Genomic DNA, 18,011 nt, shown 5'->3' with positions numbered 1-18,011 from the left:
GCATGAGCCATACCTGTATTGATCTGCTGTTGTTATATCAACATTCCTGATTGCCATTTCTGTCTCTACCTTATGAATTCCTGACAGCAACTGTAGAGTCAAAAGAAAAAGATATCTTCCAAGATGTCTGAAGAGTCACGTACCATTAGAATGAACATCGAGAAACTGGCAATTCTTTTGGACTTTAATCAAACTATAGTAGCAGTACTATAAAAGGCTGTACAATACTATACATTAAATACATACACTTACCTATATGAAAATGTGCATTTAAAAATGCAACAAGAAAAAAAATGGCAATAAAACAAATAATATTAATATATTGACTTCCAAAGCTTCTGTATTTTCCTTTTCTTAAATTTTTTTGTTTATATATATATATGTGTGTGTGTGTGTGTGTGTGATTTTTGTAGTTATTCGTAAGAAGCTTTGTTATAATATAAAGACAAAAAAGAGCTAGAGAGGAGAGCATGAGGACAAAAGTAACAAAGAGTTAATTCTTTGGCATTAGTGAGAACATTTGGCAATAAAATTTCACTGGGACAATGAATATTTATGATGACTTGCTGAAACCACACACACACAGGCCCTCCAACACTTGGTCACAGCACATGGAGAGCCAGCTGTTGCTGGATGACCTGGGCATCTGCCCTCTCAGAGAGCGAGAGATTACAAATATCAGATAGAACTGTGACAGAAATGACTGGTGTTGTTTTATCACTGTCTCTCAACCAAACAATCAATTACTTTACCTTTTACTGCATTTCTCTGTTTCTCTCTATTGTCTTAGTCACTTGTGTAATGAACAGTAATTTAGTATGTATGCTATGCGTAGTGTATTTTATATATATTTTATATGTCAATGGTTTCCTTGCCACTTCCTTTAATTTCATTAGTATACTAAGACACACACACACCACACCCAGCTTTCTCTCAGTTTCATGAGTGCCAATGCCCAGGCTGTGATGCCAACAGTGCAAAACTCATGCCCAGACCTTCTGCTGCCCCAGATAGCGCACTGTGTGTGTGTGCAGATGCAGAGGACAGTGGGGATTAGTGAATAGATCTCTACATGCAGCCTGCTTCACACACACACACACACACACACACAGAGTGAGTCAAGCATATATCTTAGGAACAAGTTTAATATTATTTTATGCATAATTAAATCAATAATAATAATATTAATAGGGCTTTTAACAAATATTATTTGAAAGCAATGCATGCCGCTTAGTTTAAAAATATACATGGGGTCACTGTGTTGAGGTCACATGACCAACAATGTCTTGCAATTTAAAATACTGTAAATACTGCAACACTTCGTAAAACTGCATCCACCCCAATCAAAAACTTCCTGCCCGCAAATACATTATTTTTTTTACAAGATCATTGCAGATACAAATGTTGTCATGCTTATTCTTTCAAACAATTTGAGATTATTTGAGACTACTTGTTTATCTTTTTTTTATTTGAAGACATTTATGGACAAATTTGAACCTCTTCATATTCTTGCAAAAACCCTGACTGATATTGAGCATTAACTGCATAATTTGCAAAAAAACGATAGATAGATAGATAGATAGATAGAGAGATACTAGCGCCCTCTATGGTCTGCCAGTATTAGTACAAACAACCAAATTCACTAAACCAGCCTCTTCTTCAAAATCCACCTTGCAGCAGGACGCCTTTCAGCCGCGGGTCAGATTGTGTTTTAACACAATGTATGGGTTAAAAGGATTTGAGACTTTGGCTCGTTGTAGCTACGGGGGTATTGTGTTAGTTCAGCACTGGTAAGTGAATTAAAGGGCATCAGAGCGTACGGCGCTATCAGCTTCACATTAGCCGCTAACTGAGAGCCGCGTCTCACAGGACAGAAAAAACTCCTCTGACGCCAAGAGTTAGTGAAAACGTGTGAGAGGGTCTGTGTGCGCGAGCAAGAAAAGTGTGAGAGAAAGACTATTAGTTGACGCTGTGATTATCAAGGCAGTTAAAAGCATGGCACTGCTCAAGTGTGTGCGCGAGTGTGTAAAGTGCCTGGCGCGAGGTGCTAATTTAGAGGAATTAAAGAGCACTAGACAGGGCGCTTTTGTGGCAGCAGTTCTTGGTCTAATCTGCCCGCGCCTCAACGGACACACACACACACACACACACACACACACACACACACAAAGAGAGCTGAGAGCGGGCACCAAGCCCATATCACTCCAGGCTATATGGAAAGATACAACCACAGGCACAGAGAGAGACGGGAGACGCAAACATATAGGTTTGGAAATTCACAAAGCATGACACTTCCTTTTGTTGTTCTTACTTGTCTTTGTAATTGTATTTGTTGTTCTTCTATTGCATAATAAAAAATTTAAAAAAATTCCTTTATTGTGCCGCGTTACAGTCTTGTTGGAATTACATTCTTATTAGCATGCTGTGGTTTTGTCTTGCTGCTCAAATTGCTTCCCCAGCTATCAGCTCCAGCAATCATCACACCACAACAAATGCACTTTCTTCACCGGAGCTCTGATAAGAAAGTGTCTGGCAAGCACATACATGTAAATACACACCAAATTTAACCAACACAGAGTAATGAAGTTGCTTTCATATAGGGTTTTCAAACTGTTGTAAGCAGACCCCGAGGGGGACTGCAAGGGGTGCAAAAATTTGAGAAAATTAAAATGTTTCAACAGGAAAAAAGATAAATATGAATCTGCTATTTAAATAATTAAACTATTATAAGTCTAAAAGTTTGGGGTTATTAAGTTGTTTTAATGTTTTTTTTTTTTTTAAATAAGTCTCTGATGCTCAAAGCTATATGATCCAAAATACAGTATACAGTTAAAAAATAAATGGTTAAATATTACAATTTAAAATAACTGTTTCCTATTTGAATGTTAAAATGTAATTTATTCCTGTGATGCAAAGCTGAATTTTTAGTATCATTCCTCCAGTCTTCAGTGTCACATGATCCTTCAGAAATCATACTAATATGCTGATTTGCTGTTCAAGAAATGTTTCTTATTATTATTAATGTTGAATCCATTATCAATGCTGCATAGTATTTTTTGTGAAAACAGGATTCTTTTTTTCAGGATTTTTTGATGAAGTTCAAAAGAGCAGCACTTATTTGAAATAGAAAAATTTTGTAAGATTATAAACATTCAAAATCAATTTAATACATTAATAAAAGTAGTATTCTTTTTTTTTTAAATCTTACTGGTACCTAACTTTTGAAAGGTAATGTATGTTTATAGACAGTTTGAATACATTGTTCTAAGTTTGGGATGATATTTATGAAAAGCTCTATAAAAATTACAGAACTAAAAGTTATTGTCGAATGTAATATTAGGTAGAAAAAAGGTATTTTTGGTATGGATTATGCTGTTTTCAGTTTAATGCAGAATTAATATTTTTTATATAATATAATATTTATTACCGTGTCTTGGATTTCGTATAATTTAATTTTGGAAACATTCTCTTTACAATACCACACAATTTCTTACAATATTATAAATGGATCTCTATACATGAAAATATATAGCAGGCTGTCCAATTACAATGGGGGCATCAGCATAACAATTTTTTTTTTTTTTCAAAGTTTGAAAATCCCTGATTTTACATGCATACACGTAGGGCTGCACGATAAATCGAAATGGAATCGAAATCGCGAATCGACAGAAGCTGCAATTGTCATGCGTATCTTTCAGTGAAGCACGGTTCTGTGATCAGCAGTAAATCTCCATCCGAAGGCCAGAGGGCGCTCTCGCGCTGAAACTCCAAATACGCCTCGCAGAAGAAACCCAGAAAATGCCTATAGCTGCAGCTGAATAAACAAGATTCAACTGCTTTCAGTGATTCAACGTGACTAATAAACACACGATTATGACAATGGTATGGTTTATCGGAGTTATATTATTATAATTTTCATTAAAATAAAGTATATTTTGAAAGCACGTGATGATGATTTACTGCTGATTACAGAACCGGCATTACTAACAAAATGCACATGACAATCGCATTCGATTAATCGTGCAGCTCTACGACGCAGTCGTAAACATTCTGTAATAAGACCTCTGGGAGGCTCTGTTGGGAAACGTATGAAACTCCAACAATGTATGATATACAATAACTTTGCTGATTACCACAAATGAGTAATTGTGTCCACACACACATATTTAATCATGGCCTGATTACAGAATCACAGCATTAGTTGATACAATGAAGCAATTTGGCCCAGAAAAAAGGATACACTAAAATGTCAGATTTCTTTCTCCGTGTTTGTTTCTCTTCCCCCCTCCCCCGTCTCTTTTTAACACCCTATCAATTTCTCTGTACCCACTTATTTCCCTTAATAACTTTCAAAGGTTGCTGGGCAACATGTTGTTCCTTTTTAAGTTACCATGGCATTTATTTGGCATACGGTATCCTTTCTCTCTGAGAACATGGGGGTTGCCATGGTATCGTGGGCACCTTATAAAGCAGACTATTGTGTGTGTGTGTGTGTGTGTGTGTGTGTGTGTGCTGTAAAAACCGATGCCAGGTTCCTTTAAGTCTCAGGCACTCTAGATGCCCAGAATGTTGAAAATACTAGGCTGCATTATATTAGCTACCACACAATCAACAGCACCTTACAACATCAAAAAGCTTTAAATTTAAGCTTGTTCAACTTTTACAGGGTCATACCAAGATTTCTTCTACTTTCATAAACCTTTTCACCTAAAACATATGTGTATATATACTCCTCATATACTGTTTATTGTCTGAGAGACTTAACAGCCATTTCTGCTCAAACAAACAGACTTAAGTATAGTTCTCAAATATCTTTCAATATTCAAATGTTGTACTATCGCATTTTTCAACAATATATTTTTGCTGGTCAAATTGACTGCAAACAGAAACTATTTTGCATATATTTTATTATATAAAAGAAGATTAAATCTTCAGAAATATCTGTCTGCTGGGTCTTTTCAATAAAGGCAACCTTATAAAAAAATATATAAATGGAAAATATATTTTAAATGATTTTTTACACATACATGGCGGTCTCTCCAAACATTATGAACTTAAGCAGAACAGGAGGGTGCAACATTCACATGGATGTTTCATCAGTGACGACATCTCATACAGCAGATGCAAATTTTGTGTTTGATGGTGATTGCATATGCTAAAGCCCAGTTTAACCCTCTAACAAACCTGCTGACATCAGTAGATTTAAAGTAAAACATGGTTTGACAGATTTATGAGAGCTCCAAATAGCGATTTTTTTTTTAAATTGTCCCTCACAAGTATAGTCATACATGTTCACAGAAAGTACACTCATTTGTTAGAATATCTTAAATCATAAATGGAGACGAGGTGACATTTTTCTGCTTGTTTTGTAGCTTCTTGTTAGTAGCCTAGGTTATCTGTGACAACTCCTCTTTTCAAAATAGTATTTGGCGCCCTCTAGTGGATTCATGGGTTTAATAAAACATTCGACTATTTATATTAATAAATAAAAGTGTATAATTTCTTTTAGGTTTTTTTTTTTTTGTACAAAGCTTAAATTCAACGGAGAATGGTTATGTAACTAAAGTAATCTAATTAACTTATTCCAGACAAGCTACACCGAGTTTTGATATAGTCAAGAGTGACTGACTAAACTAGCGCTTTATTTACTCCCCGCAGCTAATCGTGGCAGACTTGGAAGTTTAGCTTTCTCGACGACAGCAGGAATTAAGCGACACTGGTTAATAACACCTTTGAACAACAAATAGCTGAACTCTGCACGTCTCAGGCCTTTAGATTCACTGTGGGGAGAACGATGGAGAAAACTGAGCTCTACAAGCCACTCTTTGACCAAAAATGTCAAGACTTACCGCGGGTCCTCTGCACCTGTTGACTCCTGCGCCGCCGCCGCGTGGTTCCGGCGGGAAAGATGCGGCAAATGCAATCACGTGACACTTTTCAGGATTCGAGTCCAAACCCCTTTAAAATAGTTTTTTTTTTTTTAAATCGTCATGTATGTTGTTATTTTTCTATATCGTGGCCTTATATGGGCTACCTTATGTAAGATATAAAATTGGAAACGTTTTCTACTTAAGGAAGTCAAACTGTTAGGCTATCTGCTGATTAGTTTCATATTTGGGTTCTTTTTATGGACTTCTGTGGATTTACTAAGTAGAAAAGAAGAATAAGAAACTCTTACAACACTTTTCACATTCTCACTCATTTTAACAACGATGAGCAACATTAGATGTCAATCTCAAATTTTAAATTTTGTTTAATAGAATTCTGTGATTTAAAAGGTTTTTCTCATAACTCACATGTGTAGGTTATCCTAAATACACATAATTTAAATAATATTTTCACACTATTTGCATAGTTTAGCAAAATTAGTTTGATTGGAAAAACAAAAATATTTTGTTCACAAGTTTACCTTAATTTGTCTTTGTTTTTTTTTGTTGTTTGTTTGTTTTTTCCACATATCATATTTTTCAATTCAAGATTTTCACAGACGCTGGTTTTTTCCCTCTTGATAACCAGGTACACCAACAACAGAAAAAACATAATTAAACAATAATTCAACGTATAGGGAAATTATTATACTAATTAGTATTATACACAGAACATGGACATTCATTTGAAAATATAAGAAAATTATTTAAAACCATACAAAATGAATATTAATTATGGTTTGTTTTTATTTTACTCTTTATTAAACATATCATTTATTTGACAATAGATTTTCAGAGTTTATGACTGAAAATCTGGGTCTAGGACAACAAAGTAATAATAACTGGTTAAAGGTATTTAAAAATTAGGACAAAAACTATTATGAAGAAATTGTGAAAAGTGTTCAAGACGATTTTAATAAGTTAAAAGAAAAAGAAAGAAAGAAAAATAATATCATTAAAACAAGGGAACGTAAAAATGTCATTTATATACACCTAGATAGATAGATTTAGGGTCAGGCCAGGTCTTGGCATGCAGGGTCACAGATGGAGCACAACACTGAATATATCTGAGAGACTGGCATAGTTACCCAGCCATGCCATCTGCTTCACACACACTTCATATATACACATATCCACGTACAAAAACATATAAACACTTAATCAGGAGGCGCGAATATGAGAGCGTATGTATTCAGGCCTAAAACCCCCATCACACACATACAGTCCTACTGATCACTTAACCTTAAGCAGAATAAAAGCCCCCTCTCCTCTGTTTTTCCTGTCTCCAACGTGTTATTGAGTGCGTGCCAAAGACAGGAGAGGCGTTAAAGACAGATAAACTCAGCCATCTTGCAGGTGTTTCTATCAAAAGACTCACCATACAGAGCCAAACTCAGCCTGGCAGAGTCTTAATGCCCTGGACTACTGTCATTCTCAAGAGACGTATGTCATTGATAATGTCTGCATGTGTGTGTGTGAGTGTTTATTCTGCACCTGTCGGATGGTGGGAGGCAGTGTGTGAGATAGAGAGATGAAAAAGCAACCATCTGTGTTTCTAAAGGAACAAAAAACAGGAACAGAACAAAAAACTAAGAACCTTCCAAAAGAATGCATTGACAAAGTATGCCTAAAAGGAAGTGTGCATATGATTTTAGTTGTTGTTTTGATTAGATAAATTGTTCCCAGAAGTTAATTATATATTAAACAAAACATAATTTATTCATTTGTATTTCATTCATCTTAATTATTGTATTTTTTAATGTAATTTAAAGACATTCGTTGTTCAATGTATAGCCCTCTGGCAGTTAAAGCATTAAACTGCAGGTTACTTGGTTTAACACTAAGGCTTTAGTTAATTATGTAAGTTGGGGTCTATAAATAAAGGAAAAAAGAAAAAGACAGATATCCTAAAAATACGCTACTGGACCTTTCTCTACATACTCTCTCTCTCTATATATATATATGTTTCTCTACACCATACACACGTTATAGAAGCCGGAACTTCTTTATAGGAACATGTTGTAGAACACACGCTGACGAATGACGGAAAGATGTAGCCTAGTTTCCTGGGAAATCCGTCCTGACCGCTCTAAATCATAAATCATTATTATAGACTTACTATAGTGTATCTATGTAAGGTAATACATGATAGTAAACATTAATAAACTTTACTAATTTCTTTTTTTTTAAAGGATGGAACTAAATATTATAGTTTTACTTCATATTTGCATATCTGTCTTCAAGTCTGATAGTAAAATATAGGGACATTTGTGAAGTGGAAGCTTTTGCAAACATCCTAATAATAATAATAATAATAATAAAACAATGACCAGATTTAGTCTGAATTAAGTCCAAATGAATTAAGATTTCAGTCCATAGTGGCTAGCTAGAATGGGACAGCATTCTGGTTTGTTTGGTTTATTGATAAAATTATATTTCCTATAAATAAAATAGTTTGGTCATGTATCTTACAGTGACTTTTGTAACAGGGTTGAATTGGTCAGCTTTATGAAAGCGAACACAAAAAGTAAAATTGAAATTCCCGAAACATGATGTATAGGTTTATTTCAGCTGTGTTGCATTTTGCTTGATCCTAATGAGATCTGTATTTTCTCTCTCCCTATCGTTACTTTAACTATGGGTGACAAGGGCACCTTGAGCTGCAGATGTTCTCACCGATGACAGATGGTATTGGCATCATCTGTGTATGTGTGTGTATGCATGCAGCACGCTGGCATCGTGCAGGGACAGCGGGCAGAGCCCATACCGGCTTAGCGCCACCTGCACCCCCTAAATTGTAGCCCGAGACCCCTCTCCCACTTCCGTATATACGCTTTCTGTGTGCATGTGTGTGTGTGGGGGAGCTTGAATTCTAGGCAATCACAGTAGCAAAACCAAAACAAAGCACAAAAAGATCCCAAAACATTTGAAATTGGCCATGAAAATCGAATAACAATGTCCAAAAAAACAATTTACCTAAAACTGGCATTCTCAGTTTAGATTGGTGCCCGATGGGAGTCTGAACAAAAGAATCTGGATTCACAGTGAATCGCAATTGCAGTGTTTGATGTAAAACAGCCGTCCTGGATGTTTAATTGATAACAGAGAAGCTCTAATTGTCTCATTTATCTTTATGCAGACAGTGCAAGGCTGGTGGAACGATTGCTCCAGCCTGGCCAGCAGAGTTAGGCACAGCGGACGGATGAAATCCAGCAATAAAGCAGGCCAGAATCTCTCGAACGTTTCATTTCACACATTTAGACCTTTTATTTTCTTTCTATTTGGCTACAAATTCACATCCAGTCCTTCACTTCATCATGCAAAGTGACTTTTCTTTTGATTTTAAAGTCACAAGTTGTGTTTGAAATGGAATACTAGCGTCTAACAAAAATATGTTCTAAGAATGTTTTGCTAAAGTTCCAATTAAGTCAGAAATGTTATTCCTGAATGTTCTCTGAGCATTCAAAACCTCTAGTTTTTTTTTTCTTGGTTATGCAAAGGTTACAGAAATTGAGGAAACATTGGACTTTTTATTTTGCAAATATAAGGTAACGTTATTTTTGAATAATCTCTGAATGTTCCGAAACAAGTATAACGACGTTTAAAAGAAAAAAAGTAAAAAGTATAATTAACATGTTTGTGCTGACGTTTCACAGACATTATTAAAGACCAGACAACTTTGAATGAAAGTTCTATTAATGTTACTGTACGAAAGTTTTACTAAACAGATAAAACTGTGTTCCAAAAGGAGGTTTTTGCAGCGATGCCATAGAAGAACCATTTTGGGTTCCCCAAAGAACATTTCAATCAACAGTTCTTAAAAGAACCTAAGTTTTCTTACTGTGAAGAACATTTTAATACTTTATAATACTTTAATTTCTGAAGAAACTTTTCCCACTGTTAAGAAGCATTTGTGGAATGGAAAGCTCCAATGGATTTTGAAGGTTCTTCACGGAACCATAGGTGCCAATAAAAAAAACTTTATTTTTAAGAGTGTACATACTATGTACTGCATATTGGCCAAACACTGCCACATTCTCACAGCTCTTTAAAAAAAGTTTTGCACGGCATCTGTGCCATGTTTAACACAAGACATTTAAAAGCTTACAGCTGTGTTGCTCACTCCCACTCTCTGAGCATTGTGTTCTCGAAATGAGCGAAGAATCAAAGTCCCAAATCAATTAGAGACTCTCTGGAGTCTGAGTGACATTCAGAATGCACGCTCAACTGTGCCCAGATTTTCTCTCTTCGCTGCACTCCGCTCAGCACAATTTGAGAAACAAAATGGCTCCCACGGGCACTTCCTGCATCTCTGAGAGTGATGAATTCTTAAAGAGAATTCCATTTCCTTTTCCTCTTTCCCCTTTTGCACTCAAAAGCCATGTGTCGAAAGTTGAGGAAAAGACAAATAATGAGCTTCTCCCCATTAAAACCTGGCATACATTCCTGGAAGAAATTAATAATTTCTCCACTTTGTATCTTCTTCTTCTTTTTTTAAATTTTTTATTTTTATATATTTTCTCTCCCAGACACTAGAATCTAATGTTTTACAGTAGCTACATTTCTATGCATCTGTTCCAAATCATTGTGAGCAGCCTTGCTGTTTACTGCCCACACTCTGAAAAATAAAGGTTACAAGTCAAGATTTTCAAAGCAATGCCACAGAAGAACCATTTTTTGTCTGCTAAAGTACCTTTCAGAGATCAGTTTTTACAAGAACTCATTTTTTTTCTAAGCGTGAAGAGCATTTTAATAACCTAAAGATCTTTTTTTACCATTATAAGAAACCTTTGTGCAATGGAAAGGTTCCGTGGATGATAAAGGTTCTTCATGAAACCATAGATGGACCATGGACCATTTTTCATCAATGCTTTGTTTTTGTCTGCCATCTTGAATTATTTTTTCTCTGTGTTCATTACAGAGCATTGTCTGACTGCATTTTGAAAAATACATATGTAAGTCAGCAGAATTACACTGCCTACATTCTGGAACAGCCTTCATGTTGGAAACACACATATGATGCCTTAAAATACGGGCTATGTAGGCAGCTCACTAGGCGCCGTAACAGAGCGTATGTCTCCTGCTCTCTCAGGGTAAATGAACACAGTTATCCTGATGTCAGCAGACACCGGCACACATGGACGCTGAGCTCGGAAACATGGCACGGTGAGGCAGACGACAGGAAAATATGACATCAGGCAGGGCTACACAAGATGCTTTCGCCAAATGTCTGGCCTTAATTACCCTAATTAATGCAATTAGAGTTGCTATGTGACATCAACTGCATCTCACAGGCTTTAATCTATAATGTCTAATTAATATGTTTGCACATTCCACAGGTCAAAGTCGCATGCATTTGTGCATGTACATGAGAGTGAATGAGAAATTAAAGTGAGGCTTTTACAGTAACCGGATTCTGTGAATGAACATAAACTGCAATTATGGCCTTGTATTTAAATATATTTTAATCTATTTTAAAAGGCAGATTTTCTTACTTTTTTGTGTTCATAAATGGAACTTTAAACTCGACTCGAATTAAAATTGTGTATGAAATGTGCCACATAAATAAACTTGCTTTGTCTTGCAATCTTGAGATCCTGCATATTGGCTTCAGAATATGTGTAACGCAAGTCACATTGTCTATAACTTTATGATACTTTTATAGTGTTTTATGTATTTTTGGAGCTCTTTGACAGAGGCATAAAAAGCTTTTCCATTTTTCCTTTTGTGTTCCATTGAAAAAAACAACAACAACTTGGAAATGGAACAACCTGCGGGTAAGTAAATACACAGTTTGCATTTAAGTGAATTATTCCTTCAGTTTCTTCTAAAGATAGAGAGTTTTTCTCTGCCCGTTCTTCAGCGTTAGATACAGTTAGCTAACTTGCTACCATACACTGTGAATTAATGTGATCTATAAAAACCCTGGCCCTGTGTGCTTTTACATACAGCTGCTTTGGGTTTTACAGGTTGGACGTGAAGTGAAGGCAACTCAATGTACAATTTCAATGGAGAATTGTATGATTCAACTGAAGCACTGGAAGCTGGCGGTGCCCTGCGGCACAAACTCCCAATGGCAATCATGTGCCAACCTTGCCCAGCTGCTCCTGGGCGTCCGTGCCACATCCATATCATTGCAACCGTACCATCTCTAAGTTTACCCTGGCATTTCACACTAAAGACCCTGAGGCATGCAGGAACGCGGCCCCTCTCACCATGCTTAGAGCTGTCAGGTCCAACCAATCCACCATCCACCCATGGACCAGCTTCAGACCCAAGTCTGCATTTCAAAGGCCTCAATCAGTGCCACGTTATTAAAAAGGTTCAATATGCAAAAGTCCAACTGGTCCACTCTCAGGAGATACGCAGTGCTGGACATGTGCGGGGCGACTGAATATTAAACCAGGCTTAACAAACACAATAAGATGGGCTGAGTGACAAGTTATAGGCTACTAGTTTTTGTACTGCTGTTCATGCAAACACTGTACATGCAAATATCAGCTTCAAAGGTAAAAGCTTGTTTCTTTGTAATGCTTTAATCAAATGTCCATAGTTGCCTATCACACCAATATGCCAGCCTGGGTTGCAATGTTATGAACCGATCCTGTCAACCTAGCGATCGCACTAACCACACACCACTTTCCTCTAATGCAGTTTTAATGGCGCGTTTCTCTGGCGTATTTTCCCGCCGTTCTTTGCTTGCTCAACCCTACACAAGTAGCCTAATAGGATGCTCTCGGGTTCGCGTTGTTGTCATTTTACGAGCTTACCGACGGTGGTTAGATTTCCCGAAGCTCTGGTTCTTGGCACGAGCGAAGCGTGAGCCCAAATACAGAAGAAAAAAAACAAGCCCCCGCCTCGTTCAGCGCTGCCATGGCAACAGCGCCCTCTAAAGCGTTTTCGCGACTTATATAAAAAGCTCCACATCTGTTGCACGAGGAACCACTTTGGAATAAACAAATTATTAATTTACTTAAATTTACCTCATTAACCACTGCACTGCACAGACTGACGTAGACCAGAACTGCCAGTAAAATCCACAACACACGCGAGGAGTAGATGGAGGGGGCAATTTCGTGCGCAATGCAAATTGCAGAAGCGGTTTTGACAGACTGCCAAGGCGATGTAAAGCACCCCCTTGTTCTCCCTCCGGCGATTTTTCGTATAGGACGAGTAAACTCGACCTTTTTTCCAGCCAGGTGCCAGAAAATCGATGAATAAAACTGTTATTTTTCTCTGACATGTTCAGGACTGAAGTGCAGCTGTCCTATAGGGAGATGACGATTCCCACAGTTTTGAACAGAGTGATTATATAGGCAGCAGCAGAGACTTAACACTTAAAGTGCATTTTGATGTTAAAAGATAGTCTCATTAAAGCAGCAAACTAGGTTCTTGCTTTTATTGTTTACCTAAGATGCAAGACGATCAATACGTATTTTCTATAGCCTACCCCATGCAGGTTAGACGTATAGAACCCATTGCTGAACTTCCAATAATATATAGCCTAACTGCCTATATTAGCAGACAATACATAGCAAGCCCAAAGAACAGAATACATAAGCTACATACATATTCTGTAGGTTGCTTAGTTTGCTGTTATGAATAAAAATGAATTAGGAGGCATTTAAACAAACACATAGGCTAAAGGCTCACCTCATAAAGTGAAATTTTCATGCCATGGGACCTTTAAGATGTTTTATTGATCTAGCACCTTTTTTCATTGAATACTGTTCCACTTTGCGTGGTAGCCTATTTGTTGATTGTACAGTTATAGGCTACAGTTTAACTGATATTTAGTTAAACTGATATACAGTTTAACTAAATTCTCTGATAATGCCACCAGACTCAAATAGCCTACATCTCAACAAAATACAACAAATATACGGTAACACTTTATTTTAAGGTGTCCTTGTTACACATATTACATACTTACAATTAGGCTATAATAACAATAAATTATACATAATTACATGCAAGTAACCCTAATCCTAACCCTAACCATATAGTAAGTTAAAGTACATGTAGTTAATTAATATTACTCGGTACTTAAAGGTATAATTACACTGTAACAAGGACACCTTAAAATAAAGTGTAACCAAATTATACTTTTATCCGCAAGATTAATGCTGTGTAGGAAGAAGTCGAGTAAACCGGGCCACTTTTTACTGTCGTTGCAATGTGTTTCAATTTACCTCAATTCAAATAATTCTTTATAAACACAACAGAATAAACTAAAGTTAAAAAAAATGCTGAAATCATATTCATGCAACAGCGACACTTATCGGTAAAGCTATGAAATTACACGTAACCATACAATTACTGATTCTTTAAAAAAAATTAACTCAAGAGCAGCACCGTCATTTCAGTTAACACAAAGATACGATACCGCTGAATATCAGACGGCAGTTTACAGAAAATTTTCCCTGTATTCCCAAGGACTCGTGTTTAACACATTCTGAACCGAATGTCGGTCACACTTCAGCCACACAACACAAATCTTCCACATTTATGTGGCTTGGTAATCTTATAAATACACACACCATCGGTGCACTTAAATATTAGAACGTTTTAAAAAAAACTTTAAAATGTCTGTTAGAAATGAAACATTTCCGTGTTCTGAACTTTGACCTCTTCACTGCTTGTTTCGCATTTGCACTCCTCAACGATCATGACGCGCCTCTCGCGCACCTCTGTGCCGCAGCGCAGGGGTACGAGCACAGAGCGCGATTTAGAGGGACTGCATCGAGTGCACTGCGCTCTTTGCTGTCCACGGGACTCTCCGCTGGACGGGACGAACATGGAGCTGCACTGACCGTAGCAGAGATTATTGTGAACGGTCACCGTCTCACAGCCGTCCTCCGTTAAGCGCTGCGAACAGAAAGTCATTTTGAAAAATAGGCTATGGTTCAAAAACAAGCAAGTAGATGTAATAGGCTAGCACACCCGTTTAAATGAAGGCATGCATTTTCAAACAAGTTAATACTTAATGCTAATAATAATAATAGCCTAACAGCAATAACAATAATAGGTAATAACAACTTGCTAATAATTTAGTCATCCTTAGCCTATCGTTTACACAGTCATGTCGCTCGTATGAAAAAAAAAATCCTGTTTTTCAAACAACGCAAGCTAAATTGCAATTTTGAAGTCTGATTTTAAAACCCGGTGTAAATAGGGAAAAAACAAAAACAAAAAACACATGATTAGTTCAATTGTTAGCATATTCTTATATAGGCCTATAATCTTTTTATGTAGCTTATTTATGTTTAGGCTATAAATTCTCGTTTAGCTATATATTTTCCCTTTGGTCACAATATTAACTTTTTAAACGCCATCAGACAAATTTTTATTTTATTTTTTTTTAGGCTATGTGTTTTTATGCTTTTTTCAGAAATGTATTTCTTTATTTAGTTTTTTTTTTTTTTCCCATCAGAAATTTAATTCGAAGTGATCAAACAAGTGCAATGCACGTATCACTGCAGGATTTATATTATTATTGTAGGCTACTTAAATTTTGAAGACAGCAATTAAATTGAGGTTTTAAGTTTATGTTTTTATAGTGCGTACCAAATAGGGCAGCACTTCATTAATAATAGATCATTTGTATAAAAATATATATATATATTAATTAAATATTAAATAGGCCTAGGCTATATAAGAAAATCCAAATGCACGTATCACTGCAGGATTTATATTATTATTGTAGGCTACTTAAATTTTGAAGACAGCAATTAAATTGAGGTTTTAAGTTTATGTTTTTATAGTGCGTACCAAATAGGGCAGCACTTCATTAATAATAGATCATTTGTATAAAAAAAAATATATATATTAATTAAATATTAAATAGGCCTAGGCTATATAAGAAAATCCCTTGAGCACCTGTGTAGCTAATACAGTAATACGTCTGCAAAATCAATTAGAAATAAAATGCGTCCTTTTTAAAAAATAAAATACATACATACATAGCCTACATACAATGAATGAATGAATGAATGAATGAACGTAGGCTACCTGTGTGAAGGGCACTGCGGCACAGCTCTGTTTGCTCGTGTCTTTGCGATTGATGCGTAGCGCCACGGCCTCTTTGCTTCGCTCGCTTCTGTGCATCACTTTCTGCCACATCTCCAGACCCTGTTTCCTCCTGGCGTCTGCGTACCTGTGTGAAGGGCACTGCGGCACAGCTCTGTTTGCTCGTGTCTTTGGGATTGATACGTAGCGCCACGGCCTCTTTGCTTCGCTCGCTTTTGTGCATCACTTTCTGCCACATCTCCAGACCCTGTTTCCTCCTGGCGTCTGCGTTGGTGCTGCTCGCGCTCACCTGAGGGAGCAGGGCCGCAGGTTTGTTATGGGACAGGACTGACGGACCGGGACGTCCGAGGACCAAAAAAGCGGGAAACGCGCCTCGACTCGGTGAGTTTGTGGACGACACGTGACTACCGGCGGCCCGTCGCAGAAAATGAGGGCTTAGTTTGACAACTCTGACAGAACCCCGAAGCGGTTCGTCTGGTCCGTTCCCGGAAGATTCAAAATCTTTCGCGACGTGTCGGTGAAAGTCCCGCTGAAAGACGCTGCGAGGGGAAAAAGCGCCAACCAAAGTGACCACTGACAACAGAATAAAAAAGCTGATTTGAAACGTCATTTTTGCTGAATTAGAGAATGTTACACACTAGCCTGTAGGGTTCGAAATTCGATTTATTTTCTTCCACTGCCGCTCACGAAAAAATCGCTGAAGAAAGTCGCTTGTTGAGAAATCTCGCGGTTCAAGGTCCCGTATGGTCACCTTGCTGTCGTTGTGGACATGGAGCCAGAGCTGACCATTATATTCTCTCAACGGGTTCTTTGATGATTGGTCATCATTGCTTTATTATAGCTATTTATTATTTAAATAGCTTAGCTATTGTAGCCTACCTGTCTGAATAATGGCTGTGAGTGACAGGTGAGTTTTCGTGAAGTAGTGACAAGTGCACCTTTCATCTCTTCATATCATGCCGTGGGAACTGAAAGGCTTTGCTGTTGTGAGCTTTTCACTTTTTTTCATATCAGTAGGCCTACATTTTTATTTTAGTCTTCATTTGACAACTTAAGCAGCATCGATGCACTCTTATTAAGCCAATGTAGCCTATGTAGGCTATTTATTTATTCGTTATACGAAAATAGACTAAATTGACCAAAATTTATTTCTATAAAACAAGAACATTAATACTAATACGCTTACGAAATTGTTCTAATTTCACAATGAAAAACCATTATGCACAATAATCACATTTCAATAATCACTTTAGTGTTTATGGCTAAATAAATGGTTTATTTCTCACGGCTACTGAAGCTCTTGCTCACCTGAAGTTCAAACAGTCAGATGTTGAGCTCAAGTGTCAAGTGTTTCCTCAGGCGCACTGTACATGACAAGTGGTCTGAATCATATTTACGACCTTTAATAATCCCTTTGGAAAAAAAACTTTCCCAAGGGAATAGCTAGCAACAAAGGGACTTCTTTATTTAAGAAAAGGATTTACCACACCTGATGTAGCAAAATCTTTCTCCAGAACTTCCATTTATTTGCAGCTTTGATTTTGGACTAAGCCACATAATTCTTATTATAAATGAATCTTTCATCAAAGATTTAACGGTATAATGTAAATACAAATTTTCAAAGTAGCCTACTTCACGAGGACCAAAGAAAATGTTCCACTATAACTGAGCAATCCAAACAACACATCCATTTTTTTTTGGCTTGTAATCATTGGCTATTGCTAAAGAAAGACAACAAAAAAAAAAAACACTCTAAAAATCACAGGTTGTTTTTGCACTCAAAAAAAAAAAGGTTAAATTCTCACCACAGAATAAAACAAGCTATAACTTTTGTACAAACAAAAATAAGACGCGTGGAATCTCACACGTGTGTGTTTGCAGAAGACTGAAATATGATGACTTATCTTGATTAAATAATACCAGAGGACAATACACTGTCTGGAAAAACTTTGTTTGGTCAGAACATTTTCTGACATTTACTTATCTGCATATTTATTCAGTATTTTATAATGACTAGCCTATGAGCATGATTGTGCATGTAAGCGTATTCACTGT

General features: G+C 36.8%; 1 protein-coding gene across 1 annotated transcript; it reads right to left on the bottom strand.

Annotated features, from left to right (window-relative positions):
- Nucleotides 1-14,519: 14,519 nt before the first annotated feature.
- dand5 (DAN domain family, member 5) lies at nt 14,520-16,566 on the bottom strand. Its single transcript, XM_016561938.1, has 2 exons — nt 16,084-16,566; nt 14,520-14,795 (listed from the first exon to the last, which is right to left on the bottom strand). Exons 1-2 carry the CDS (start codon nt 16,564-16,566, stop codon nt 14,520-14,522), a joined length of 759 nt encoding a protein of 252 aa, XP_016417424.1.
- Nucleotides 16,567-18,011: the final 1,445 nt, after the last annotated feature.

The sequence above is a fragment of the Sinocyclocheilus rhinocerous genome, unplaced genomic scaffold (genome assembly GCF_001515625.1).
Source record: "Sinocyclocheilus rhinocerous isolate Xijiao unplaced genomic scaffold, SAMN03320098_v1.1 scaffold229, whole genome shotgun sequence".
NCBI classification, from domain to species: Eukaryota; Metazoa; Chordata; class Actinopteri; order Cypriniformes; family Cyprinidae; genus Sinocyclocheilus; species Sinocyclocheilus rhinocerous.
This window is presented reverse-complemented; position numbering and strand designations above follow the sequence as displayed.

Coding starts and splice junctions, on each gene's coding strand:
- dand5 (XM_016561938.1), bottom strand. CDS start 16,566: ATGACGTTTCAAATCAGCTTTTTTATTCTGTTGTCAGTGGTCACTTTG. Junction 14,796..16,083: donor CCGCAGTGCCCTTCACACAG/GTACGCAGACGC, acceptor TTCTGTTCGCAG/CGCTTAACGGAGGACGGCTG.